The sequence below is a fragment of the Mus pahari genome, chromosome 18 (genome assembly GCF_900095145.1).
Source record: "Mus pahari chromosome 18, PAHARI_EIJ_v1.1, whole genome shotgun sequence".
Taxonomy (NCBI): Eukaryota; Metazoa; Chordata; class Mammalia; order Rodentia; family Muridae; genus Mus; species Mus pahari.
This window is the reverse complement of record NC_034607.1, coordinates 15,273,410-15,298,840: the sequence shown is the minus strand read 5'-3', so window position 1 is coordinate 15,298,840 and position 25,431 is coordinate 15,273,410. Positions and strand designations below refer to the sequence as shown.

The window sequence follows — 25,431 nt, the reverse complement described above, 5'->3', positions numbered from 1 at the left end:
AGTGGCCAGACAACCCACTCTACAGTCTTTGGCTGCAGGGATGGGTCGCAGTGTCAAGGGTTTGTCCTCTGGGTCCCTTGCTGGGTGGGATCTGTCCCTTCTCCCCATAGCAATGGCTGGGCATCCACTGTCAGTGTCGTGTTAGGTGCACCTCCAGAGTAGACCTCAAATCTGGGGCTTGCGTAATAAACGACTCCAGAGGCTGGGGTCAGGGAGCCAGCAGATCTGACACCTGTGGGGACCTCTTGCAGGTTGGTAGACTGCCATCTTTCCCTTTGTTGCCATGAGACAGGCACCGAGGCACTAACCCACTCATTCAAGAGGGCTCCACCGCAGCGACAGATCACCCCTTGAAGACTTCTTCTCCTAATGCCATCTCAGTGGAAGGCAGGCTGTCAAATATAGGACGCCGAGAGACAAAAACATTTAGTTCATAGCAACTCCTCCCAACTTCTGAATCCTTTCCACCCCCACCCCCTGGTCCACCCAGAGGCAGGGTCGACCCTGTTACACTCTGCCTTACAAAGCATCTGCTTAGGACCCTCCAAAAGCATTCTGTTGCTCTCAGATAAAGTCCACCTGCCCGGCCTCGGCCACAGCCCTTCTCACCCTGCGAAAGCGGCTCTAGTCTTTCCTGACCCTCCCTTTGCTCTTCCACGTTCTCCTCCTACCGCAGGCTTTTACACCTGAAATTAACCTCTGCTTGGAACTTCCTTCCCTGAGCCGTCCCTCAGTCCTGGTCTTGTCACTCACTTGTCTCTCTGCTCCGATCTAACCTCCCCAGAGGCTATCCTTGACAGTGGCATGCAGGGCCACGAGGGCGGATTTCAATGGTCCCATCAAGGCTGGGTCCCCAGCATAGTGCCCGGCAGGCACACTAGCAGGTAGATAGCTGCTCAACAAATACTTTGTTAGAATGAGCACTCACTGAACCGCAAGAATCCTCAGCTCCCACAGCTGTTCACAGGTACTTAGATCTCTAGCCCATAGACCTCAGAGGGAAGCCACCTCCACTTTCCCCGTCCACCCCAAGCTATCTTCTCAGCCCCTCCCCCACCCACGCTCCAGGCTCTCCCCTCCCAGCAGGCCAATTGCTAGGACCACACCCCTTTGTCCTTCTCCAAATCTACAAGATCAGGGTCCACCTTCTTCAGGAATGGCCCAGTATGGGCTGTGTGTTGTTATGAAAACCACAACAAGGCTAAGAGCAGGCTGTGTGTCAAGTAAACCACTGAGAATTCATTCATTCATTCTGTCTGTCTGTCTGTCTCTCTCTGTCTGTCTGTCTGTGTCTGTCTCTGCCTCTGTCTGTCTCTGTCTCTTTCTCTCTCTCTCTCTCTCTCTCTCTCTCTCTCTCTCTCTCCCTCTCTGTCTCTGTGTGTGCACATGTGTGATTAAGTACATGCACACATGTGCGAAAATATGTACGCACATGTGTGCTTGTTCCCTCTGGAAGTGGGTGTCTGGTGTCTTACTCAATTTTTTTTTTTTTTTTTTTTGGTCCATGTTAATTTCTGAGACAGGGTCTCGCACCGAACTTCGAGCTCGCTGGTGTGGCTAAAATGACTGGCCAGCCGCAAACTCTGGGGACCCTCCTGTCTCTGCCTCCCAGGCCCTGGGATTACAGTATGCAGCTGTACTTGGATATTTATGTAATTGCTGGGGACCGAACTTAGGACCTCAGGTTATACTGACAACATTTTTCCCTGCTCAGCCATCTCCCCAGTCCCTTTCGTGCACCTTTTTATTTCACTCATAGTAACTCTCGAGGTACCAATCACTCGTTCCCCCTAATGCCTGAAGAAGCAGACTGAGAGTGGGGTACGCCTGAGGCCCTACAACTATCAGAGACATGGGCACGTGCCTCATAAGCCCGTCCTTTAGACAAAAGCTTGGGGGAGTCCGGGCTTCCTTAGGGCTCAGCCCACACAATCCAGAGTTTTGTATCCTGGATGGCCATTGTTTACTTGGGAAATCAAGGCCACTGTGTAAACTGGGCCTTGTACCAATCTGTTGATATGTCCCTAGGCAAAGATAGACAAGGAACCACCGGGGACACCTGGGACTTCTTCCCCACCCCCATTCTTTGGGCCCATGCCCTCCATGGAGCCAGCACCTTAGCTGCTCCTACTTCTCTCTGCCAGTCTGCCCCAGCCTAGCGCACACAGTCCGGAGGAGACCAGAGATAGATATCGTTATTTATCTTCCTTCCCCAGGGAGCTGGGAGTCTTAAACACTCCTTTCTCCCTGCCTGGCTCTTTCTGGGGCTCTCTTCCCAGGAGGGATAATGGGACAGGCTGCAGGTGGAAGGAAGCCACAGGGAGAGTTTTCCTGCGGTCTCCCAAGGGGTCACAACTCCCTGCTCACGGGATCAGAGCGGAGGAAGGAGGCCACCTCGGTCACAGGTCCAACGGGCTCGCTATCCCCTGCACTGTTCAAAACCAGTGATCGTAGAAATACCAGCTCACACCAGACACAGCAGTGATGTCTTTGATCCCCCAAGTCCTCCCCAGGGGCAGTTCTGTCAGCAGTGTCCATCGTGGGGAAACAGGGCCCATTGAGGTGTCTACCCAAAGAGCAAGACAAGAAAGAGACAGAGAAGATGCCAAGGTGACCTGCCTATCTTTAGCACAGAATGAAGCGTCAGGCAGCAATACGTTAAGGGCGTGGGATACTGAGCCAAACTCTCATGGCCCAACCTCCATGGAGACGCCCTTCACAGCCCTTTTCCAAACCCAAGTCCCATCTCCTGGATACATGGACCATGCGAGAGCAGCCATGCTAGAGGGGGCTGGAGACAGGAGAACAGCAGGTGTTTATATAGAAAAAGCCAAGACCATCTCGCTCCCGGGAACCAGCAGTGGAGTGAGCACTTGTGGTCTGTGTTAGTGGAATCGCAATGTCTAGAAAACCGGGCGACACCTGCTTGCATGTAGAAGGTCAGGCCTGGGTGTGGCTTCCGGCCATGGCTCAAACAAGAGTTCAGAGGGCATGCTGGGAAGAACCAAATGCAGATGCAAGCAGTACCAGCCATTAACCATTTACTGAGCACTTAACTGTGAACCAGTTGCATGGCTCGTGTTGGAAGGACATTTTCTTATTTCACTGTTGCAATCCTTCCTGGAGGGAGGGACTGTCATTATCTCTGTGTGACAGGTGAAGAAACTGATGGCAAGAGGTCAAATGGTGCCACCAAGTCTCAGGGCCCAGCTCTCTTGGCAGAGAGGCCGTGAACAGACTGAATAGCAGACTCAGGAAGGGACCATGGAGAACACACATGCTGGGCTTCTAGCTGGTGATGGCTAATCCATTATATATATATATATATATATATATATATATATATATATATATATATATGATTTGCTTTAACTTCTGCACATGTGTCTGTGTCACATGTCTGTGCGCCCACAGGGGCGGGGAAGAAGGTGCTGGGTCCCCTGGAGCTGAAGCTACGGTCCTGTGTGAACTGATACAGAGATGGATGCTGGGGACTGAACTTGGCTTCTCCGCATGAGCAGGATGTGTAACCACCAAGCTGTCGCCCAGCCCCGCTGGTTAACCGTGACCGCCACTTTGACAAAACCTAAGATCACCTAGGAGGGCACGCTTTGGGGATGCCTGTATGAGCAGCTTTCTAGATTAGGTTTAACTGAGATAGGAAGACCCACCATAAAGGTGGGCAGCACCATGGGCTGGGGTCCTAGACAGGACAAAAAGGATGCTGCAAGCTGAGCCCCCCAGCCCCCTGCTCCTCACAATGGACGCCACGGAGGCAGCTGCCCCACATTTCTGCCCTCATGTCTTCCTTCCATGATGAACTGTGCACCCAGTTAACCCTTCCATAGCCTTCTGTGCTCAGGTATCTTTGTCACAGCAGTGAGGCAAACAGCTGACACTCCTGGGCTGCGGCATCACAGAGCCCTGGTCATCTGGGCCCAGCTCCTTTCTACTACAGACCGTCATAGCTTTTCTCAAGGACCAGCAGCATTTATCGTGACCCTGCCCCACCTCTGGGTAGGATTTCACTCTAAAGCACTTGTTGGAGCAGCCAGCACTCAGGATCCATCCTGCCCTGACCTGGGAGGTCCTTCCACCCACAAGAAGGAGAAATCAGGGCAGGTGAGGTTAAGCCTCCCACACTCCTGCCTGGGCCCCTCCCATGGATAGAAGGCGCTGTCCCCGAGGACGTACAGGAGTGTACAAGCAGGGTGGACCTGTGGGTGGTGGACAGCTTGGGAGGAACGGGCTCACAGGGTAGGTAACAAGGCAAGGTCCTGAAATTCCAAAGGACTTCCAAGTGGAATGTGGTTCTACTGAGAATGGAGCCATTTGGCCACGGGGAGCAGTCCCCAGGCAGGCCATGCTTGGCCCAGAGCAGGGGTGGGGTGGGGTGGGAAGGACACGCGCCTGGCATCCAACGCCAGTACGAGCTGCTAATTAACTTATAGCCTGAGGTGAGTCTCCTCGCCTCCTGGCTGTTTCCTCTTCTAGGGCGATAACAAAACCTGCCCATCGAGGAGGCCTGACAGAGATAAATGGTCTCTGCCGCTGTGGAGAGCCACTGTGTGTTGTGTGCATTTGGGTGAAGGCTTGTTATTACACAGGGGTGGGTTTGGGGAGGGCCTTCCCGGTCTGACCTGAAATGTCACTCACAGACAGGATGCTGGATCCTGTCCTTTCCTGAGGGAAGCCCAGGAGGCCAGCAGAGCCTGCTTCTAAACAAGAATAGAGAGCGCCGAGCTGCTAACGTTGGCTAATGGTCTCGGGATAACATGGCTGATTCCATCTAAGGTCCCAGCCCTGATTTTGTGTGTGTGTGTGTGTGTGTGTGTGTGATGGGTCCCAACACAAGGACAGCTGTCACCCTCCTGGGCACTGTGCCCATTCTCCCACCCATCCCTTCCTGTAGGAAAGCTGTCCACTCCTCTCTATCCTTTCCCTGGGAGAGGAAAATTCCTGTAGTAGCTGTGGATCAGGGGCAGAGGAGGAAGGGAAGGCCCACTGGGCCGGGAGCCAATTCTGGAGGGCCTGTGTCTTGGGCTTGCTCACTGAAGCAATGGAGACTTGTTCTGGGGGACCCAGGGAATCAGAGTAGCCTTTGCGGGGGGGATGGGGGGAGAGGATAAGGGTAAGTGTCTATAAAGGAATGGAGCAAGTCTGAAGTTGGGGGGCCTCAAGAGTGGGGACAACTGTTCATTGTTGTCAGGAACAGCTGGGCCTCTAGGTCTTGAGACGGGATCTTATTGCACGGGAACTTGCAATGCAGGCCAGGCTTGCCTTAAACTCAGAGAGATTCACTCGTGGCTACCTCCAAAGTGCTAGGGGTAGAGGTGCATGGCACCATATTTGAAATCTGTCTCCTTTCGAAGAGGAGTCCTAGTCATCATCTGGCTGGCTCCTTGTCACATTAGCGCCACGTCTTCCGGGGGTGCAGACTGAAGCTCATTTCCAGTAAACAGATGCGTGCATAACGTTGCAGAGAGTGGGGAAGCCAGGGACAGAATCTGGACTTTTGACCATATCTGATCTCTGGCCACCCCTGGGTAGTCTGTCCCTTAGCATGGAGGAGTCCAGAGGACTAGGGGTGCAATTCAGTGTGGACTGTTTGCTTAGTATAGACATCCATGCCACAAGGGTAGAGGGTAAGAGAGAGAAAGAGGGCAAGAGACGAGAGCGGGGGGGGGGGGATGAAGAGGGAGCCAGTTGGCATGGACCCATAACTGTCAAAGGGTGGCTAAGGTCCTAAGCTCTGATCCAGGCAGAGGCATATCTGTCTCTGCCCTGGCCCCTCAACCGTGTTTGATCTTCCTGTGTACAAACACAAGCCCTCCTACCTGGAGGCCTCAAGAAGCAACCAGGATCTGCACTGGAGGACATGGGACAGCAATGAAGCTGCCTCAGGAAGCTGGGGGGGGGGGGCAGGAGCATCTTGCCACAGTGCGGAAGCGATCCTGTTCTGCAGAGGGTCATCCTCCGGCTCGGCGGTCAACAGGTTGGGAGAGAGAGAGAGAAGGCTTTGCAGCTGGTCTCCTGTCCGTCTTATAAAGTGACACCCACAGTCAGGACGGTACCGTCAGTCTAATCTCCACACAGAAGCAGTCAAAGAAATGAGGCTGGACAGAGGCAGAGGGAGACTGGTGAGCCCCATCCTGGGCTGTGGCTTTGATGAAGAGGGCCGTATGCTCACTGCACAGGACGGAGCTGGGATGCAAAGCACCCAGAGAAGAGGCCTGTCTATGTCTTGGGCGAACTGGCTCTCATCCTCACACTTGCTGCGAGGCTCCTGGCGCTTGGCCCCTCGGCCCTTAGGTCAAATGTAGGGGGTACAGTGGGCGCTGAGAGGAAGGGTGGGGCCTTGCCACAAGAGGGCACCAGGCGGCCTCAATGGAGATGGGAGCTGGGCGAGGGCCCACCGTGCGGCTGGTGGGCCAAGGAAAGGAGTGGCCCCGGGTGCTCCATCCCCGGCTGTTCTCTAGGAAAGCCCCAAAGGATGAGCTGGAAGGCTAGTCAGGCACCTATGGTTTCCTTTGGCTGTTTCTGAGATTTGAGCAAAATCCCCAGTGAAGGGTCTGGCCTAGCCGCGGTTGAGCTGGGTGAGGAGAGGCTGTGGTCTACCTTCCGCTCAACATATATTCTGGACAGCAGTGGCCCCTGGGGCTTGCCTGGAGGGGCTTCAGAGTCTTGTGAAATGCCTCTCCCCCATTTCCGGTCCGCTGTAGCCTGTGAGGTAAACATCATCTCTTAGGTCACATTTCTTCCCAGGTTCCTTCTGCATCTGCGCTCTCAGCAGTGAGCTCCCAGCTTAGCAGAAGCCCAGCTCGTACATCTCTGGAAACTTTTACGTTTTAAGCCAGTGCTTCTTAGAGAAGAAAAAGAAGCACCCGAAGACTTTACACCCCCTGGATTTGCCATGAATGAAGCCCCTATCTCTGTGGGGTAGCCTGCCTACCCAGACCCTGCCAGGAAACACTGCACAGACGAGAGCACTCACTGAGCCAGAATTTAAAAATAATTATATTAATAATAAATATGTTAAGTTACATTTAAAACAATAAATAGAAAAATAAACTGATAAATAAAATCAACAGGTACAAAATGTCTCAAAACTCCAACAAAAAAAAGGAAAAGAAAACTGAAAGCACAAACACAGGACAGCTGACAGACAGACAAACGGACATTAGGGAAGGGTGCGAAATGCAACCTTGAGAACCCTTCACAGTTTCCACCATGGCTCCCTCCTCTCCGGCTCACCCTCTCCTCTCCCCAGCTTGGGGAACTGGACACTCAGCGGCTGACATCTTTGGGGACTCCAGCGATGCAGGGAAACGTCTTCTGTAAAGCGGCTGAGAGTCCTGGGCTGGTGGGTGAGGTGGAGTCCCCTGCTGTAGGCAGAGGCAGGCGGAGGCCCAGGTCTACAGAGGCAGGTCGGTGCTGTTGTGCCGAGTCTTCCTGACGGCGCCGTCGTCTCGGGGCAGAGCCCTCTGCAGGTCGGACATGGCCGCCGTTTTCTTGAGGTCAATCACGGCATACGAGTCTGAGCTGCGAGCGGGGTGTGGGGTGGGCCCAGGAGCTCCAGACGCGGAGGGGTTCTGGGGCCCCTTGGGACGGGCTGTGCCCCAGCCCTTGAGCTCCACCTGGATGTAGTTGAGCTGCCTTGGGGGCTCAGGGCCCTGCCGGCGGAAATCAAAGTTGAAGACCCGCGGGGAGCCTCGTCTGCGGGTCAGTGGGACAGGGAAGCCACTGTGGCTACGGGCAGAGGCCCGCGTGCTGGTGGGTTTCTGTAGCGGGGTTTCATCCTCCTCGCCATCAGGGAAGCCATTTGAGGACGGGGTAAGCCCATCCCTGGAGTCCCCATCATCCCCAGCCTCCCCTCCCAGCTGTTGACCTTGGCTCTCCCACACAGGGGGAAGTGGGGGCAGATTCTCATAGTGCAGCAGGGCCGCCCGACGGTGGGCCAGGCCACTCCACCCTCGCTCCTCAGGGTTGAGTCTCCAGCCAGCCCCTTGCTGCAGGCCCCCGCTGACGTTCTCGTAGGTGCATTTGGGCTGGGCTGGGCACTCGGAAGGGCCCTCGTTGTTGTTGTTGTGATGGGGAGGGTCCTGCATGCCAGGGCAGAGGCTCTGGCACTTCATCACCTGTCGCCGAGCAGGGGTGGGGCCCAGCACGAACTTGACCTGCCCTGGCTGCAGTAACACCTGTGGGTCTCGCTGGTCAGAACCCTGTGTCTGTGCTGGGAGGGGTACCCTGCCCTCAGGCAGTGGCTGCAGGCAGTGGCGGCTCCTGCCATCCTCTTCCCCGGTTGGTGTGTTGACATAGGTGTGACACTGCAGGCAAGGGTAGAGATGGAATCACGTGGTTTCAAGGACTGGGAGAAGGGCAGGACCAGAGAAGACAGGAAAAGAGCCAGAGTTTCTCCTGCCGCCTCCAACACCCCCTCCCCCCACAAGCGGCCACTCCTGTCGGGTAGAGGGGGCCCTATCAAGTCTCTTCTGTTCTCCCAACCTTCCCTAGGCCCCGCCCACCTAGAGTGCCGCCCACCACCTGCGCACCTGCTCCTCGGAGGCAATGAGGGTGTGGGTGGACTCTTCCCCAGGTGAGGGGTGTCGCAGACTGCTTGTGGAGGGTCGGCGAGGGGCAGAGGAGAACCGAGGGCCCTCTCCAGGGCAGCCAGGGAAGCCATTGGAGAAGCCGGAGACCGTGTAGCCTGGAGGTAGGTTCAGGGGAGGCAGTCAAGGTGAGGGGTATGGGGGACCTGACAGTCATTTGCAATCACAAGCAGACATATTTGGGGTGCCCTGCAACCCTTCCAACGGCAAGCAAGAGGCTCTCACGGCCCTATTATCACTCACCTCACTGACTTGGCAGCCCCCCATTCCCCTACACCTCTGCAATCAAACCCTGCCCTACCCTCTGAAGCCATCCTGAGGCTGGCCCAACCTCCTGCTCTCTCATAGACCTCATTAAACACTGACGGCACACCTGTCACCCCTGGACCCTCCTAGGACCAGGCAGGCTTTGCAGGGAGCACCAGGAAACCTCACTGACACAGGGGCCATTTTAGCCTTTCTGTCTCTCACGGGGAGTAGAATACGCAGGGCTGTGTGGTCTGACTCAGCACAGATCATGGGAACCCCCACACTAAGGTGAGCAGAGACGGCCACGCCAGCAGGCCAGGAAAAGTGTATTCTGTGTGTGATCCAGGTCAGTACAGGGAAGGAGGCAGAAAGCTCCAGTCTGCTGTTTCTATGGCAACCCGATGTCTCCCTGTCTGCTTCCCAACCATCAGTTGACCCAAGGTGCAGGCCTCTGCAGCCCCAGCTTGAGTCACCCAACTGGCCCTGCCCAGGACGGATCCATCCTCAGGAATGGTTCTGATGACAGAAGACTGTCCAGGAAGGCTGGCTCACCCCAGCTCCCCCTACCTGCTCCTCAGCTCATGTGTGTACGACCTGGTGACTGGGGTGGGGTCTCTCACCGGCGGGCTGTGGCGGCCCTTGAGGCAGGTCCAGCTCTGGTGGGTGGCTGCTCCGCGTGATGATGACCGGCTCTTCCATCACGTTGATGCTGTTACACTGCATGAGGTCCTGCAGCAGGTTGAAGATGTCCTCTGCCCTCGAGCACTTGAATGCAAAGATGCCTGGGGAAGGTGAGGAAGCAGTGAGGGCCCTCCGAGACCCAGTACCTTTGCTTTCCTAAGGATAGGTGCGTGCCTTCTGGGATGGGGAGAAAACCATGGATAGGTGGCCCATCTCCCTGTACCCATCGCTCCCTGCCTCCCAGCTGCCCCCCAACCTGGGGTGTAGCCAACCCTGTCCCATCTCTGAAGACAGATGGGCCTGACCTACTCCCAGATCATTCGCAGACTATTCAGACCAGAGGCTTGCCAGAAAGCAAAGGCCTCCTGTTTCCACACAGGTTCCTCTCAGCTTGGGAGAGGCAGAGCAAGGCAGTCCAGCGCTCCTTCATGCAGCAGGTCTCTAAGCACTTCCAAGTACAGTCTGTCCACAAAGTGGCAGGACTTGACTGAGCACGTGCAACTCAATGGCTCTGCAGATGCCAGTCTGGGTATCTGTAACACAGGCCTATGGGATTCAGGGGCAGCTGAGGGGGATGTGTGAGGTCGTGCACACATCCACAGCAAAGACAGATGTTACCAAGTACGGTACCACATACCCACAGTTAATCATGAAGTTCAAGGCTGGCCTGAGCTACCCATGAAAACCCTGTCTCAAAAAGCCAAGGTATGTATGTATGTATGTATGTGGGTTCCTAGCATGTACACGGTCCTGAGCTCAATCCCCAGCACCACACCCACAGAATGATAGATACAATTAAACTTGGATATGGACAATGAACATTCTATTACTCTGATATGCTGCTACCCATTAGCTCCAGTACAGGGTAACTGAAGTTTGTATAAACAGAATGAAAAAGACAGCACAATATGTAAAAGCTGGACAGGACCAGAAGGACAGAAGTGGTGATATGTGGCTGTAACCTCACACTTGGGAGGTGAGACGAGAAGTCAGGACCACATATAACAAGACCATCTCACAGGGGTGGGGTGGGGGGAGGAGGAGGAGGAGGAAGAAGAAGGAAGGAGGGAGAGGGCAAGGAAGAAAAAAATGTGGAGTAGTGGGGGTGCAGCAAAAGTCTGGCATTAGGAGGAGCCCTGAACTGGGAGCTCAGACAACCCCTCTAAGGTGCCAAGTGCATATCGACCTCACCAGGAGTAAGGTGGCCTCATCTCTCTGCTCACACGCCGTGCTTGCCTGTACCACAGGGATGAGGTGCATGCCGGGAAAAGGCCCTTCAGCAATCAACCCAGAACACGCATTGCTTTGTGTTGTCTCGGGAGAGACAGCTCTGTCTGCGGCAGCACAATCCCAAGGACTCCTGTGCTGAGCATGTGTGGGCCTGAGAAGCAAGGCCAGACCTCATGTCCCAACCTCAAGCTCGTGAGCAGCCAGCCTGCCAGCCCCTGAACCCTGGCCACAGAGGGCACATGGGCAGGGGATACAGCATACTCCACTGCCCACAGGTGAAGGTGGACCAAGGTCAGGCTCTGGAAGGTTACGCTGTATATGAGAGGCCCAAGAGCCTGCTGCCCAAATCTCTATGCAAGCTCCTCGGCCCTGAGTAGCCAGTCTCCTGCCTGACTTCTCTTCCACTGTGCACAGAGCCCAGTGTGTAGGCCTGGCAGCTCAGGAGTTTTGCTATGCAAAGGCAATAAGGACCCTGAAACCATGGCAACAGTGGAAAGAGTTGTTTGTCTTTGCTGCGTAGCCTCCGGTCTAGGAGCCCGGGCTCCTTCCGTGGACTGGAAGACCAGCAATGACTGAGGCAGGCGTGGAAGAGGACTGGTCTGAGTCCACATGACTCTGTGATAACTTGCTCCAGGTCTTCGGCTGAGACCGCTCCCTGCTCTGAACAATACCACCAAGTCCCATGTCTGATGGTAGGGTGTTAAGGGCCATTCTTCGGTTCTGTAACAAACTCCTGGCCTGTCCTGGAGGGCAGGGCTGGTACTCACCCTGGCCTGTCTGACAGCGGCGGCCACTCTCAAAGGAGAAGAGATTGGAGTCGTAGCCATAGCGCCGCAGGCAGAGGTAGGGCCAGCGGACAGCTTCCCGTTGGTGCAGGTGTAGCACCAGCTCACTCTGTGTCAGCTCCATCACCCCTGAGCCCAACTCCACCCCTTCATCATCCACATTTGTCACCTGTAGGGAGAAGTGACCCAAGGTCAATAGAGAAGCCTGGAAGTGTCTGCAAGGGACCCTGAGACCCTGGGGTGCAGTGTCATGAAGGACAAGAGCTACGAGACTGAGTTGCTCCTGGCTGTACCAAAGGATCCCCTGGTCACACTGAGCAGTGCCATGGGTCACAGTTTTCTGGGGACAAGTTTCTCTTATGAGCCTCAGCTCTGTTTGTACGGACAGGAAAGAGGTCAGCAGATGACCTCCCAGGCCAGGTGGTTAACTGTCCAATGTTCAAGAACTTCCTGGGCCTTACTATCCAAAGGCCAGGGAGCCATGTGGAAGGGTTTAACTGTTAATTCAAAAACTAAAGATTTGTTGACAGGCCCAAGGCAGAACAAATACAGCCATCCTCCAGCCTCCAGCCCCCCAACTGCGCAAACTTGCTGAGGGTTCCTCTCCAGTTGGGCGGGGGAAACACAGGCCCAGAAAACCCCAGTTGTGAGGCGGCAGTGCTTCCTATGGGGTGTAAAGAGCGAAACACCAACCCAGGGTTTCCTATTGTGCTATGTATGCTCTGCTGTATTCCAGAGAGAGAGAGAGAGAGAGAGAGAGAGAGAGAGAGAGAGAGAGAGAGAGCACAACTGAAAAGAAAAAGAAAAAACAAGGGGGGTTAGGCTTTCCCCCCCCTCACACTACCTCAGAGGCTCAAGAGCCAAGCGGCAGGTGCCTTCGTGGGCCTGCAATTACAACCTGTCATTTTCCTTTCCCCAGAGATACAGGAGGCCTAACCTCAAGGGGCCACTGGCAACTTGAGTGGAGAGGATCTGAGTACCTTGAACTTGGTAGGGTGGTTGTGTGGCACGCTGTCCCTGTCCAGGCAGCTCCAGCAGCTCCCCATTGTGTCAGAGCAGCCTATCGGCCCTAGGGAAAGACCAGAGATGAGCGGGCCACCAGCGGCCCTGCCAAGCTGCTCTGCTCGGCTCTGTGCAGAACACTGCTCAGCAAGTACGTCCTCTGTCCAACAGGCTGTATGACACAGACACGCCCTGAGGGGATTCTCACTTACTCCAGGGCCAAACACACTTGGGATAAACATTAATTCCTGCTAGAATGCTGCGTTAAGGATTCCTGCAGGCGGGGGCAGGCTGGTAAGGTTCTCAGAGGTTAACATTCAATCTAGACCCTAGCAAGTACACAGGAGTTTGACCCGGGGGGTGATATGGATGGAGTCTTGGGTTGGAAAAGCAGGATGGATGTAAGGAGGTGTTGGGAGTGGCTGCCTCAGTTGTTTGCTGGCCGGAGGTGCTCATTAGGATTCGGCAAACACAGTGTCACATCACTTGGGCGTTCCAGGCACCATCTTGTCCCTCTCTTCCCCTCAGTTTCCACCTTACCCGTTCCCCTCCACCTTTCCCCCCTTTCCTTCCTCTCCCCCACCCCATTATCCACCGGAAGATATTTCTGATGTTCTCTTCAAGTGGGCTATTGCCACGTTACGATCTTTTTTATTTTTTGGGGGGGGGGGGGGGTTCGAGACAGGGTTTCTCTGTATAGCCCTGGCTGTCCTGGAACTCACTTTGTAGACCAGGCTGGCCTCGAACTCAGAAATCCNCCTCGAACTCAGAAATCCACCTGCCTTTGCCTCCCAAGTGCTGGGATTAAAGGCGTGCGCCACCACGCCCAGCTCCACGTTACAATCTTAAGACACACTTTATGATTGAACACTGGGATTCACAGAGACCCCCCCCTTTGTGTCTGCCTCCCACGCTCTGGGAGTCGAGGTGCCCACTCTATTTCTTCACTAAGAAGAACAGAAAGCATTGGGGCCCAGCGTGTAGCTGCCCAATGACAGGGTACAGCCTTTCTTTGTAGGTAAATTCAGTTCCCAACACTCTAAAACAGCTAAGGAAAGGCTGAGCTCTCTTCCCAAAGGCCAGATCAGAGATAAGAGACCTCGGCTGGCTTTTCCCTCCAGGACACTGGTAATCGGATGACATGTCACAACCGACAGGTTTCTGCCTTAATATGGAGAGGACAGCACTGAGACCTCTGTGACCTAAGGGAATGAGAGCTACACGGAGAGATCCCAAACAGAGGTTCTGTTGTTGTTTTGGTTTTAAAGCTGAGAATCCAGCCCAGCACTTCACACTTGTTACGCAAGGGCTCTAAGGTGCTCCTAGGCCCCAGCCAGATGTTTTTTAAGAGGTTCACTTTGCTGCAAAGAATATAAACAAACAAACAAACAAATGAGGCAGTGGATTATCCAGGAATGTCGACTGCTGCCGTAGAACCTGAAACACCCAGCGGCCTGCACCCTCCATTCCTCCCACATGAAGAAACTCTCCAAAGCTGATACCTAAGCCGTGTTTCTTACCTCACCCAGGCCATCGGGGAGCAGACCATGGGAGGGGCATGGGAAACGGTTCCTCCTTTATTCCCCTTGCCTTTGGTGGGGTGTCATGGCAGAGTGTCTGCAGAGACGTCACCTGGATCCCTGGGGGGGGGTCACACCTGGGGTTCACCTAGCACAGGAGACAGAGACCACACATTAATGGAGACCCATTCTCAACCTCAGCTCTTCAGGAAACAGACTTGTGATCAGTGTAGCCCACTCGAACTTATTTGGTCCAGGTTCTAGTGAGTCAGAAAGACCAATGAGCAAAGCAAGATTATAGATGAAAAGACCCCAAATTCTCAGCCCTGAAAGGGACTTCTTAGGACCAAAGACAGTGCACCCTGAGGTGCCCAATACCTTCAATCTCCCAGAACATCGCCTAGCAGGGAGGTGGTGGCCTATGACTTTTATCCCAACACTCAGAGGGCAGAGACAGGAGATGTCTGAGTTCAAGGCCAGCCTGGTCCACGGAGCACAGGCTACACAGAAAAACCCCGTCACAACTTCCTCTCCAAAAACTAAAATGTCCCTAAACAAAACCTCAGACCCAAACACATCCCCTGTCCGTTGCAGGGGATTTTAACCCTATGAAAAGCGTGCTTTCTCAGAAGAACAATATCACTGTGCTAGTTCAGCAGGAGAGCCAGCTTAGGACTCTGGAAACCAGCATTTTAGATTGTTTTGTTGCTATGATATACTTGGGGTACTCCTGCCCCTAGGGTTTTGTTTTGCTTGTTTGTTTGTTTTTGAGGAAGCCTCTGTCAACTATGGGAGTTCTAGTTGAGGTAGTTTCTAGACATAGATATAGGGCTGGAGAGATGGCTCTGTGCTTAAGAGCACCGACTGCTCTTCCAGAGGTCCTGAGTTCAATTCCCAGCAACCACATGGTGGCTCACAACCATCTGTAATGGGCATTCGATGCTCTCTTCTGGTGTGTCTGAAGACAGTGACAGTATACCCAAATACATGAACTAAATAAATAAATCTTTAAAAAAAAAAAAAAGAAGTAGCTATAAATAAAGCACTTCACATTTGAATGCTGGACAGACTTTCTGATCCTAGTGTCAGAAAGGTCCAATTATAATAAGAGGCAAATTTTCAGATTATTTGAGACCTAGGTAGATGAATCAACAAAACAGGGCTGAAGAAAAACCCTTGAAATTCCACCTTCCTGTTCCAGGAAAACAGTACTTCCCAGGGTCCCCCGAGCCCTGCAGCCTTCCACACCTCTTAGGTAAAAGAACCCCACTCTTGGTCTGGCTTATTCTTTGGAAGGAGGAAGTAGGCTGAAGGAAATGTGCGCAGGCTAAAGGTAGACACTGGAAAAACACGGGGGTTTAAACTATCAACAGGGAGCAGGGAAGGGGTGTGAAGTCAAGACCTACTGGATGCAAGATGGGAGAAGGATTGCATCTTTCCGACACCCCTCTTTTTCTTTGAGATATCAAACGCATTATCAGATGACCCATCGAAGGGGATTATACTGGGTGGGATGGGGGAGGCTGTCTGAGGTGGGTAGGGTTGGGTTCAGGCACTAGATGGAGGTATGAGATCTGAAAATGTATACGAAGCCTTGGGAGAAGATGGGCTGCAAAAAGCATGCAAAGGTGGAGGAATTTCAGGATTGCAGAAGCCTTTGGCCCATTGAGCAGAGAACGATGTGACTGTGGGCGGTTCAGAGGGTTGGGAGCGTAAGTGAGGGGGTTCTGCGGGATCCCGAAGACCCGAAGGTGTAACTAGGGGGAGAAGAGGGTGGGGTCTGGGGAGCGAAAGGCAGAACTGGTCACGGGAGGATTTCTAGCTACCCAGCAGGAATGCGGACGTCGCGGCCGCGCTCCCAGCCTGGATCCCGCCCCCCCAGCTCCGGGGTCCGCCGCTAGCCCGCCCGCTTGGAGCTTTCTAGGGTAGGAGCGGAGACTGCGGAGCGGCACGACCCGGCCTCGGTAGAGCCGCCTGGTCCCCGCCCCGCCGCGCCCCGACTCACATCGCCCCGCGGCCCAGGCGGCGCCGGGCCCCGCTCCCGGGTCCCGCTGCAGCAGCCGCCGCCGCCCGCCCGCAGCTAAGGCCTCCCAGCCCCGCCCCGCCCCGCGCCCGCGGGGTCGGAGGTCGCCGGCTGCACCAACGAGACGCTGCGGGCGGACCGACCCGAGCCGGGGCAACCGGCACGCAGCCTAGAAGGTCCCTTTGGAGGACTTTGCTGCAGTCGGGGACAGAGAGCATGCGCAGACGCCAGAGGGCGCTCGGGGCCTGTGACTGGGACTCCTGAGGGGCGTGGCCTGACTGGAGAAGGGGGCGGGGCGGGGACAGAGGGAGGGGCAATCTCTCAAGCAGAAGAGAATCACCATAGCAAAGCGGATCAGAGGAGACTGGACAAGACATCCAGGAGGGGAAGTGGCGAGGGGTCTCTGGGGACAAAGGGGGAAAGCTGTAAAGGCCCGCAGAGGGGGCGGGGCTTAAGCCGGGGGGCGGGGCGGGGCGGGGCGGGAGACTCCGGACAGTTCACAGCTCGGCGGCGGTGCATAGCCAAGTCCACGGATGCCTGTGCCCTTCTTACCCTGAGACCCACAAGCGCTTTCCTCGGTCTGAAGCACCCGCCTTGTCGGGGCCACTTGGGGGCGCGGCCGACGGCAGAGCTCTCCTGTACTGCGCTGGCGCTTAGCCACGCAGAGACCCTTTCGGATTCTTGATTCCCACTCCTAAATCAGCAGCTAGACAGGGACCCCAAGCGAACTCGGTAAGCACGTGTTGAGCCTCCCTCCGCCTTGCAGATGGACCGGCCAAGTTCTAGGAAAATTTGGGGGCTATACCTAGAGGCCACTTGGTGAAAGCGTACACCCCCCACCCCCTTTCCTCTGGGTGTCAGGAACATCTTCCCATGTCTACTGCTCTTCCAGTCTCTAGTGCCTCTCAGGCTCATTCTTCCAAGAACCGGTGTTGTTTGGGGAAGGTCGACCCCCCGGAACCTAGTTGCATCTGGGGGTGGGGTGGGGGGAGCCAGTGTTTGACCTGCTCTTACCTGAGAGGAGAGAGGAAGGAAACTATGGGAGGAAACCAGAATGTTAGTAAGATGGGGTCTAATGGTAGCGGGAGGTGAATTAGGTTGTCCTTGGCTGGGGGACAGGAAGGGTGTTGGGTAGAGAGGTCTGTTTTCTGATCGTTATTTCTGTGTTGGGCAGTTCCACGCAAACTAGAACTGATCCTGAAGAGGGTTCAGGTCCTCTTCTGGGACCCCAGAACCTATCCCCCCCCAACACACACACACACACACACACACACACCATGACTTGTTGCATGGAGCTGAACCAGTGCTAAGGGGTGTGGCTTCCTAGCCCTGAGTGTGGACAATCCATTCTGGCCACCTTCCACAGGAAACCTGACCTGAGGGACAGAACGGGAAGGAAGCAGGTGGGTGGGGAGCGGGAATAGGGAAGGGTGGCACTGGGTATAGGAAGGGGGACTGAGGGAGCGCTTGGAGTTGGGTGGTACTCAGATGGTTATAAACTGAGCCTGCTGCCCATCCCCAAAGCTCAGTGATTTACTGGCCGTCCTCCTGAGCCCAGCTGCTGTTGGACTCCATTCCAGTTCTAGAATAATCTCAGATACTGAATAAACATACAAGTTTGCTGTGGCTGTCCCCACCCCGCACAACCCAGTCCTCCACCTAGAATTCCTGTCCAGGACCCCTGTTCTCCCTGGCTACTGTGTTTCTTCTTGTTCACTGGTCGCAGCCTGCGACAAGGACGCCCGGTGCATTGGGGCTGCTCATTCATTGCTGCTGCAAAGGTGGCTGCGGTGGTGCATACCTTGGATCTCAGCACTTTGGAAGTGGAGGCAGGAGGATCAGGAGTTCAAGGCCAGCCTTGGCGTTCTGAAACCCTGTCTCAAAAAAAAAAACCAAAACAAAACAAAAAACAAAAACAAACAAACGCTCAGTGGTTAAGAGCAGTGAGTGCCCTTCCAGAGGTCTGAGTTCAGTTCCCAGCAATCGCACAGTGGCTCACAACCATCTGTCATGGGATCTGGTGCCCTCCTCTGGTGTGTCTGATGACAGCTCCAGTGTACTCATACAAAAATAAATAAATCTTTTTTTTAAGCTTCTATGAAAACAGGTGGTATAGCTATCTAGTGGAAGATGGCTTACCTGATTTGTGAAAGGCTATGGGTCCCTCAAGGCATTTTGACTAGATGAGGAAACACTGAGTGCTAATTTGGGGACTATGCTCCACTTGAGAAGTCAGGGAAGGGATCCCTGGTACAGGCTAGAGCAGCTCAGGGGGGATTCCTGAGGAGGAGGCCTTTAACCAGGCCCCCCGAATGCCGTAGCTGGAAATGTGCAGGTTTGAACATGGCTTGTTGAGGAGCCAGGCACTGGGGAAGAGTGCACTGAGTATCCAGGGAAGACTGAGGTGGGTAGGAGAGGTCCAACCTGCCCAGAGGCTCATGGGAAGGCAAAATGGATTCTTCCACTGTTGCTTCCTCTTCTAGTCCATCCCAGCTTTGTAAGACCCAAAAATTTGAACTCCACAAACCCAGAGGCTGAACCATCCGGCTTTGCCATTTCTCAGCTCTTTGGCCTTGGGTGTATATATATCACTGCTCTCTGAGCCCCAGTCTGGCCATCTGTAAAATGGGCACAAGGCTACCGAAGTCACCCTGCTGTTGGCAAGGCCGTGAAATGGTGTTCGCAAAACACTTTGGCTCACCTGGCATACTGCAAGAGCTTACTGAATGGGGTGTCCTTACCGGATGGGGTGTTCTCACCGAATGGGGTGTTCTTGTTTTGTTTTCTTTCAGGCGACTATCACCAATGTCAGTTCAGAATTCTGACTGGTCCCTCCAACAGGACAACCCTATCTTCGGGGAGCCAGATCCACCAGTCCACACAGACAGTGACTCAGGCCACCAGCCAGTGGAGGGCTATGAGGACACCTCTGCTCAGGTTGTAGGAGTCCCACTCTTTCCGAGACCGCCATGGTCTCATCCTCTGGCCCTCATTCCCCTCCCGCCGACTAGGTGATAGTTTGCATTTCTCTTTCTATTAAAACAAAACCATTGTTAGCCAAGTGTGACCGTGCACACCGTTAGTCCCAGAGCTCAGTGGCAGAGGCAGGCAGAGCTCTGTGAGTACAAGGCTAGCCTGGTCTATATATTGAGTATCTAGTTCCAGGTGAGAGAGACCCTATCTCAACCCTCTAACTTTATTTAATTATTTAGTGTGTGTGTGCGCGCGCGGAAATGAGCATGTGTGCATGCATGTGAGTTTGTCAGAGGACAACCTGTTGGAACCAGCTCTCTTCTTCTACCACGTGGGTCCCGGGGATCAAACTTAGGCGTGGTGATGATTCGCTTTGCCCGCTGAGCCACCTTTCGGTTCCCCGCTCTCCCCTACTTTGAGCCAAGCTCTTGCTATGCAGCCTTGAGCATTCAGTCCTACTTCAGCCTCTCAGTGGGTGGCATTCTAGGGATGCACTGCTGCTCTGTAGACCCTTTCTCTTGCTAGGAATTGGAGGTCCGACTTGAAATTCCATATAGCTCCTCTCCTAGGTCTGGCCTGAGTTATCAGGGCAGATGGGAGGGACTTTGACCCTGGGGAATAAGTGAATGGAGGAGCTTCAAAGACATGACGTAGGATTTGGGAGTTCCTGCCAGGCAGACCTCAGATCAGGAGTGGACCTGTTCTTCTGGCTTAGTGAAGAACTGGAAGGCTTTCCCTCCGGTGCAGAGGGATGCTTGGAGCTGCTGTAGACTGAAGAGAGGTGATAAGGGAAGAGAGAGCCCTCCCTTTTCCTCCTGTGTCCTTCCTCAGGCTACTACATGCTCGAGCTTGGGCCCACCTTGCCTGGATATCAACCGAGCTTCAAACTGGCCTGGCTTTCGGACTCTCCTGCAGCAGCTTCCTCCACAGGACAGTGATGTGGGTCTCCCCTCTGATCCCCTTTCTCCCCTTCTCCCCTCCCTCTCCCCACATTGTTAATAAGTGGAAAGACTCTTGGTCTAGAATCCAGGGGCACTGACTGACTAGAGGGCCCAGCTCTGCCACTAGCTGGTGGAAGTCATTCCCCTTAGCTTGAGTCTAATAACAGGTATAGTTAATATCTGTTCTGTGTACCACAAAGCTTACTTAGCTCAAGAGCAAATGGGAAAATGAACATGAACGGCATTTAAAATCAAGAATGGGATGCACAGATGTAGAAAAATGATCGTTTAGCATTTATTGAGGCCCCACCATGTACAGCCTAAAGGCTTAGACTTCACTAGGGGAGCCAAGGCAGCTATGAAGCAGAGAACAGACAGACCTGAAAGCGATTCTGAGATCTAGCTTCATGGGAACAGGAGCCAAGCTATCTGGTGACAGTACAAGGTGCTAAGGGGCTCTGTGTGGTGGCCATTCCATGGGCCCAGGAGTGAACCCAATGAATTGAGTTCTCTTTCCTTTTCTGAGCACATGCTGTCCTCTCCCAAGGCTTGACGTCTCTCTGACCCAGTATCTAAGCCTTACAGAGCTTTTTGGTCCTCATGGTGTTCTACCCTGAGGTCTGGGTGCATGGGAACCTGTTTCAGCAGGAACGCTACTGTCTGGCCCTAGGGGAGGAGGAACTGGCCCAACTTCGACTCTTCTGTACCCAGCGGAAGCAGAAATCCCTGGGACAGGGCGTGGCCCGTCTCCTGCCTCCCAAGCTTGAAGGATACACCTGTAAGAAGGTAGGGTGTCTGCCTCCCTTCTCCATCCCTGAGCCTTCCCCTTCCTCTGCCCTTTGTTCTTTTGCTTCTGAAGAGGGCTTTGGGGAACTTTAGTGGAGAAATGGTTTCAGGAGCAGTGATTTGGGTAAATGTTAGAGAAAAAAAAAAAATGGAAGCCACGTTTGTGGGTGGTGGTGGTGGGGTTGGTGGCCTTTCTTGGGGAGAAGGGCCTGCAGCACAATATGAGAACAGTCAGATTGGGGGTTGCGGTAGAAGAGCCATGAAAGGAGCTAAGACACTTCAGATTCTGACCAGCTCAGTGCCCCCCTCCCCCTCGCTTGGCAGTGCAAGAAGCTACTGGACCCAGGGGAGTATGGAGTGTTCGCGGCCAGGGCTGGTGAGCAGAGCTGCTGGCACAGACCCTGCTTTGCTTGCCAGACCTGTGGCCAGGGCCTCATAAACCTCATCTACTTCTATCACGAGGGGCACCTGTACTGTGGCCGTCATCATGCGGAGCTCTTCCGACCTCGATGCCCAGCTTGTGACCAGGTATAGTACCAAGAGGAGGCACTAGGGGAGTTCTTCCCTGGGGCCAGGAACGCGGGGGGGGGGGGGGGGCAGGGAACAGCTTGCTGGGCTGCCGGCTCATCAGAACTAGGAACCAACCAGGGCCAACCCATTCCCTTTTGTTCTCTTGCGGTATGGGCCTGTGGGACCTGTTGCCTTTATTTCTCTCTCTCTCTCTAACCCAGTTCTAGCAGAGGTCCTTAAAGTAGTTTGGACTCAGAACGTTTCTGGATTCTTGAACAGATGTTTATCTCATCGCTATGCCAGATGATCAATGCTGTGCTTGCCCGATTCTAGAAGGATCTTAACATCAACATGAAATCTTGGGATAGGAATCAGGGAAGCTCTGGGGTCCAACTTCTGGCTGGGCCACCTGCTACGTCCCAAAGCCAATCACCCTCTCTGAATCCAAAAGTCACAAAGTACTTCAAATCAGAACGCCTGTGGGCATAGCATTAATGGGTATAAGGCGTGGTTATTGGATGGATGAAAGAATGGGTGAGTGAGTGAGTGAATGAATGAATGAATGAATGAATGACTCGGTTTCCTCTCCCTCACCCAGCTGATCTTCTCCCAGCGCTGCACTGAGGCAGAGGGACGGCGCTGGCACGAGAACCACTTCTGCTGCCAAGACTGCGCAGGGCCCCTGGATGGGGGACGTTATGCCCTGCCGGGGGGTAGCCCATGCTGCCCCAGCTGCTTCGCGAGACGCTACAGAAGTGCGGGCTCTAGCTCAGTAGGGGTAGCGGAAGGACAAGCGTCCCTTGGTAAAGGAGGAGACGGTGCAGATCTTAAGGGGAGGGAGCGGCGGCTTGGGCTGAGCACAGAAGAGGGTAATTTCCCAGACCAGAACCCCTCGCCCCATCCCTACGCTGTCCTACCGGCTCCAGCAACACCTCGTCCTCCCACCGCAACCCCAAGACGCGAGCATTGGGGCCCGCAGCTCTCACCGCGCGTCCCTGGCCTGCGAGCTCCAAAGGCCTCTTGAACCCACCCGGCGGGGCTGCGGCGCCGGACTCGCTCCCAGGCGGGGGAGGCGGTCGCCCACTGGTGGACGGAGGCGGGGGGCCCCTGGGGTAGACTGGCAGCAGCGGTGGCGCGCACGGCACAGCCTGGGGCGGGGCGGGAGGCCGCACGCAACCCTGGCCCGCCTCTTGCACAGGGACTTGGGGGCTCTGAGATGGGCATTTCTGATGGGTTTGGAACAGGGGACGAAGAACCTGATCCAAGCATCGGCTGGAACCGTGCCTCCTCGGATGACAAGATAACCTCCCGAGCTGCGCGTCCCTCTGCAGTTACCAGTCTCACCCTGGAAACCCCGAGTGGGGCGTCCAAACGGCAGGATAGAGACGGCCCGCAGATACCCGGGGATCCCATAGAGGACAGCCCCTGCCCCACCTGCTCCTCTTCCTCTGAGTCGGAACCCGAAGGTTTTTTCTTTGGCCAGCGCCTTCCAGATCCCTGGAAGACCCCCGAAAACCTCCAAACAGATGACAGAGACATCTCCAGGAAGCACTGCACCATTTGTTAGTGACGCGGCTTGGAGATCGGGGTAGTGGGATTGGGGTGGGGTGGGGTGGGGGGAACCTGTGTAGCGAGATAACAAGACTGTGCAGTGTAAAAACCGGACACTGAAGGCAGCCAGGCACGCGGAACAATCCCATTTGTACTGCACGCTCTCTGACCTGAAGGACACTTTCTTGGGAGCATCCCACTGCCCAGCGCCTCCAGGGTGAGCTACCCCTATCTGCAGAGGCTGGGCTAGCCTCACCGTCATCACCTTGCTTAAACTCGGTTGAGTTGTAGAGCAACATGGGGAACCAACCCCCAGCCTTGGGAGGCGGGGCCGCGAGCTGGGGCTCCGCCTCCGATCAGGCGTCCTAGCTCTCGAAGCTCCTGGAGGCGGTGGGGGCAGGCTGTCCCGCTCATTTCTTTCCCCGATCGGCGGAAGTGCGGGGATCGGAAGTTGCGCGATCGGCCTGCGACGACCCGGTGCGACGCTCGGTTGGTACGGACGTGCTCGGTGCTGGTATGGCTTCCAGCGGAGTGACGGTGAGCGCCGCCGGCTCGGCCAGCGAGGCCTCCGAGGTTCCAGACAACGTGGGAGACTGGCTCCGCGGCGTCTACCGCTTCGCCACCGATCGGAACGACTTCCGGAGGTAACTGAGCCCGGCCCCTCTGGTCCTCATAAACTTAAACTTTGATTTCCTTACCTGGTGAGTCTGGCATGCATCCCCAGAGGTTTTATGGCATTGAGAACCTAGTGGTCTCGTGGTGGCAAAAGACCCTGACACGTGGCTTTCAAGGTATGTCGCCCCGGGCTACAGTGATAGTTCAGCCGCCAAGCCTGAGGACTTGGGATCCTTGGGACCCGCAGGGTGCAAGGAGAGACCCACTCCTGCGGGTTGTACTGACCTCCACACGTGCGCTGTCACGTGCACACAATACACAAATTAATGTAATTATTTTTTTTTATGGTTTTTCGAGACAGGGTTTCTTTCTTTTTTTTTAAGCTTTATTTATTATTGTATGTAATTACACTGTAGCTATCTTCAGACACTCCAGTAGAGGGTGTCAGATCCTGTTACAGATGGTTATGAGCCACCATGTGGTTGCTGGGATTTGAACTCAGGACCTTTGGAAGAGCAGTCGGGTGCTCTTACCCACTGAGCCATCTCACCAGCCCGAGACAGGGTTTCTCTGTGTAGCCTTGGCTGACCTGGAACTCACTTTGTAGACCAGGTTGGCCTCGAACTCAAAAATCCGCCTGCCTCTGCCTCCCAAGTGCTGGGATTAAAGGCGTGTGCCACCACGCCCGCTGCAATGTTTTTAAAGAAGTCACCCTAACCTAGAAGGCAGGGAAGGGGTGGCAACGCGTAAGCAAATTTTAGCCCTAGCAGAGCACTAAGTTGGCCTTGGCTTGTGTTAGAAGTAGATGTGAACTTAAATTCCCATGTGCATATTAGGGGGACATACCACAGTATCAAGTGTCAGTCAGCACCTCCAGAAGGTGGTGCTGAGAGGAAACTTGGCATAGTATGTCATTAGCTGCACGAGACTCTCGGACTGTAGGGTTAATGAAATGTATTCTTTACCCAGGAACTTGATCCTCAATTTGGGACTCTTTGCTGCGGGAGTTTGGCTGGCCAGAAACTTGAGTGACATTGATTTGATGGCCCCTCAGCCAGGGGTGTAGCCAGGTAAGACTTCACATTCCCCTGCCTATTTCAGGACTCCTAAAAGATGAAGACAGCAGTATGTTCTGTCAGCTAGTCACAGGAAGTAGGGAAGATTCTTGGGGTAAAGCCTTGCTCTTGCGTTTCTAGGTGAGAGCAGTTCTCCGTGTTTCCCGTTTCTGATGCTGTTATCTGCTTGCAGAGAATGGAACTCCTGTGTATTCAGACTTTTCAAAGACAGCCTACTGTCTGTGACCACAAGATCCTACCTGAGTGGCAGCTGAAGTTGACTCCCTCTCCTTGCCCGACGCCCCCCCACGCCCACTGTCCCCCGGCCAGCCCCCAGTGTCGGCTGAAATGTTGCCTCTGCATGGTTCTATGTGCAGTTCCCGACTTTCTGCAGAAGATGATCCTTGCCCTTGTCCTGAAGAGTAGTAATGGTTCTTGAAAGATTTCAAATAAAGCCTGCACATAAAGACAGGTATTTTATTCTTTTAATAAGAAACTTATTACAAAAACAAGGTGTAAAAAGTCAGTTTACAAAAACCAAATAAACATGACTCGTATTTCACACTCAAGAGACAGGAATGAGCCCCAAACATGGTCTGCAGTGGAGATGAAATGGGACTACCCAGTCCCCAGGGATGCAGGCATGCCGCAAAGCTGATTCTTGAGCAGTTCCTACTGCTGAGTCCTGGAGCAAGGTGGTGGTGGTGGTGGTGGTCATTTGAGTTTGCCAGGTGGGTTTTCCAGGTACCAGGGAGACATTGTTGTTGGAACAGAGTGAGATCGGGTGGCAGGAGTGGACAGTGATGTGTGGGTGGAGGCAAACGTGTCAGTGAGCACAAGGAAGCAGTTTCCTTCACAAACAAAGGTGCTTCCTACCCCTGAGATTCATGCTGGTGCTGCT

The 25,431-nt window shown here is 54.4% G+C and overlaps 3 protein-coding genes and 1 long non-coding RNA gene across 8 annotated transcripts; 3 read left to right on the top strand and 1 right to left on the bottom strand.

Moving 5' to 3' along the window:
- Window positions 1–6,998: 6,998 nt before the first annotated feature.
- Frs3 (fibroblast growth factor receptor substrate 3) lies at window positions 6,999–22,354 on the bottom strand. 2 transcript variants are annotated; one of them, XM_021218078.1, is made up of 7 exons: window positions 16,082–16,147; window positions 14,077–14,224; window positions 12,535–12,623; window positions 11,537–11,723; window positions 9,479–9,640; window positions 8,553–8,707; window positions 6,999–8,327 (listed from the first exon to the last, which is right to left on the bottom strand). In XM_021218078.1, the coding sequence occupies exons 3-7, from the start codon at window positions 12,598–12,600 to the stop codon at window positions 7,416–7,418; spliced, it is 1,482 nt and encodes a 493-aa protein (XP_021073737.1). In that variant the 5' UTR covers window positions 12,601–12,623; window positions 14,077–14,224; window positions 16,082–16,147; the 3' UTR covers window positions 6,999–7,415. The 2 variants fall into 2 exon arrangements, with proteins under 2 accessions (XP_021073737.1, XP_029387275.1); XM_029531415.1 differs by lacking the exon at window positions 16,082–16,147 and adding an exon at window positions 22,296–22,354 and having other exon boundaries at window positions 7,001–8,327.
- On the top strand, window positions 9,270–11,256 carry LOC110335745. The gene is made up of 3 exons (XR_002381182.1): window positions 9,270–9,649; window positions 10,393–10,515; window positions 10,787–11,256. It is a non-coding gene; the product is annotated as an uncharacterized LOC110335745 (long non-coding RNA).
- Window positions 16,607–22,888, top strand: Prickle4 (prickle planar cell polarity protein 4). 3 transcript variants are annotated; one of them, XM_021218563.2, is made up of 7 exons: window positions 16,607–16,831; window positions 18,892–19,036; window positions 19,904–20,011; window positions 20,662–20,799; window positions 21,124–21,327; window positions 21,908–22,112; window positions 22,554–22,888. In XM_021218563.2, the coding sequence occupies exons 2-7, from the start codon at window positions 18,905–18,907 to the stop codon at window positions 22,874–22,876; spliced, it is 1,110 nt and encodes a 369-aa protein (XP_021074222.1). In that variant the 5' UTR covers window positions 16,607–16,831; window positions 18,892–18,904; the 3' UTR covers window positions 22,877–22,888. The 3 variants fall into 3 exon arrangements, with proteins under 3 accessions (XP_021074222.1, XP_029387276.1, XP_029387277.1); XM_029531416.1 differs by lacking the exon at window positions 22,554–22,888 and having other exon boundaries at window positions 20,659–20,799; window positions 21,908–22,360; XM_029531417.1 differs by lacking the exons at window positions 16,607–16,831; window positions 22,554–22,888 and having other exon boundaries at window positions 18,799–19,036; window positions 20,659–20,799; window positions 21,908–22,360.
- A 51-nt stretch (window positions 22,889–22,939) lies between these two features.
- Window positions 22,940–25,092, top strand: Tomm6 (translocase of outer mitochondrial membrane 6). 2 transcript variants are annotated; one of them, XM_021218265.2, is made up of 3 exons: window positions 22,940–23,504; window positions 24,445–24,545; window positions 24,672–25,092. In XM_021218265.2, exons 1-2 carry the CDS (start codon window positions 23,377–23,379, stop codon window positions 24,539–24,541), a joined length of 225 nt encoding a protein of 74 aa, XP_021073924.1. In that variant the 5' UTR covers window positions 22,940–23,376; the 3' UTR covers window positions 24,542–24,545; window positions 24,672–25,092. The 2 variants fall into 2 exon arrangements, with proteins under 2 accessions (XP_021073924.1, XP_021073923.1); XM_021218264.2 differs by having other exon boundaries at window positions 22,942–23,504; window positions 24,724–25,092.
- The last annotated feature ends 339 nt before the right edge of the window (window positions 25,093–25,431 follow it).

Excerpts from the sequence above, each read along its gene's own strand:
- Frs3 (XM_029531415.1), bottom strand. The coding sequence starts at position 12,600 with ATGGGGAGCTGCTGGAGCTGCCTGGACAGGGACAGCGTGCCACACAAC. Across the intron at positions 9,641-11,536 it reads CCGCTGTCAGACAGGCCAGG|GCATCTTTGCATTCAAGTGC; the intron begins GTGAGTACCAGC and ends CACCTTCCCCAG. Across the intron at positions 8,708-9,478 it reads AGGGCCGCCACAGCCCGCCG|GCTACACGGTCTCCGGCTTC; the intron begins GTGAGAGACCCC and ends ACCTACCTCCAG.
- Prickle4 (XM_021218563.2), top strand. The coding sequence starts at position 18,905 with ATGTCAGTTCAGAATTCTGACTGGTCCCTCCAACAGGACAACCCTATC. Across the intron at positions 19,037-19,903 it reads ATGAGGACACCTCTGCTCAG|GCTACTACATGCTCGAGCTT; the intron begins GTTGTAGGAGTC and ends GTCCTTCCTCAG. Across the intron at positions 21,328-21,907 it reads GATGCCCAGCTTGTGACCAG|CTGATCTTCTCCCAGCGCTG; the intron begins GTATAGTACCAA and ends TCCCTCACCCAG.
- Tomm6 (XM_021218265.2), top strand. The coding sequence starts at position 23,377 with ATGGCTTCCAGCGGAGTGACGGTGAGCGCCGCCGGCTCGGCCAGCGAG. Across the intron at positions 23,505-24,444 it reads GATCGGAACGACTTCCGGAG|GAACTTGATCCTCAATTTGG; the intron begins GTAACTGAGCCC and ends TTCTTTACCCAG.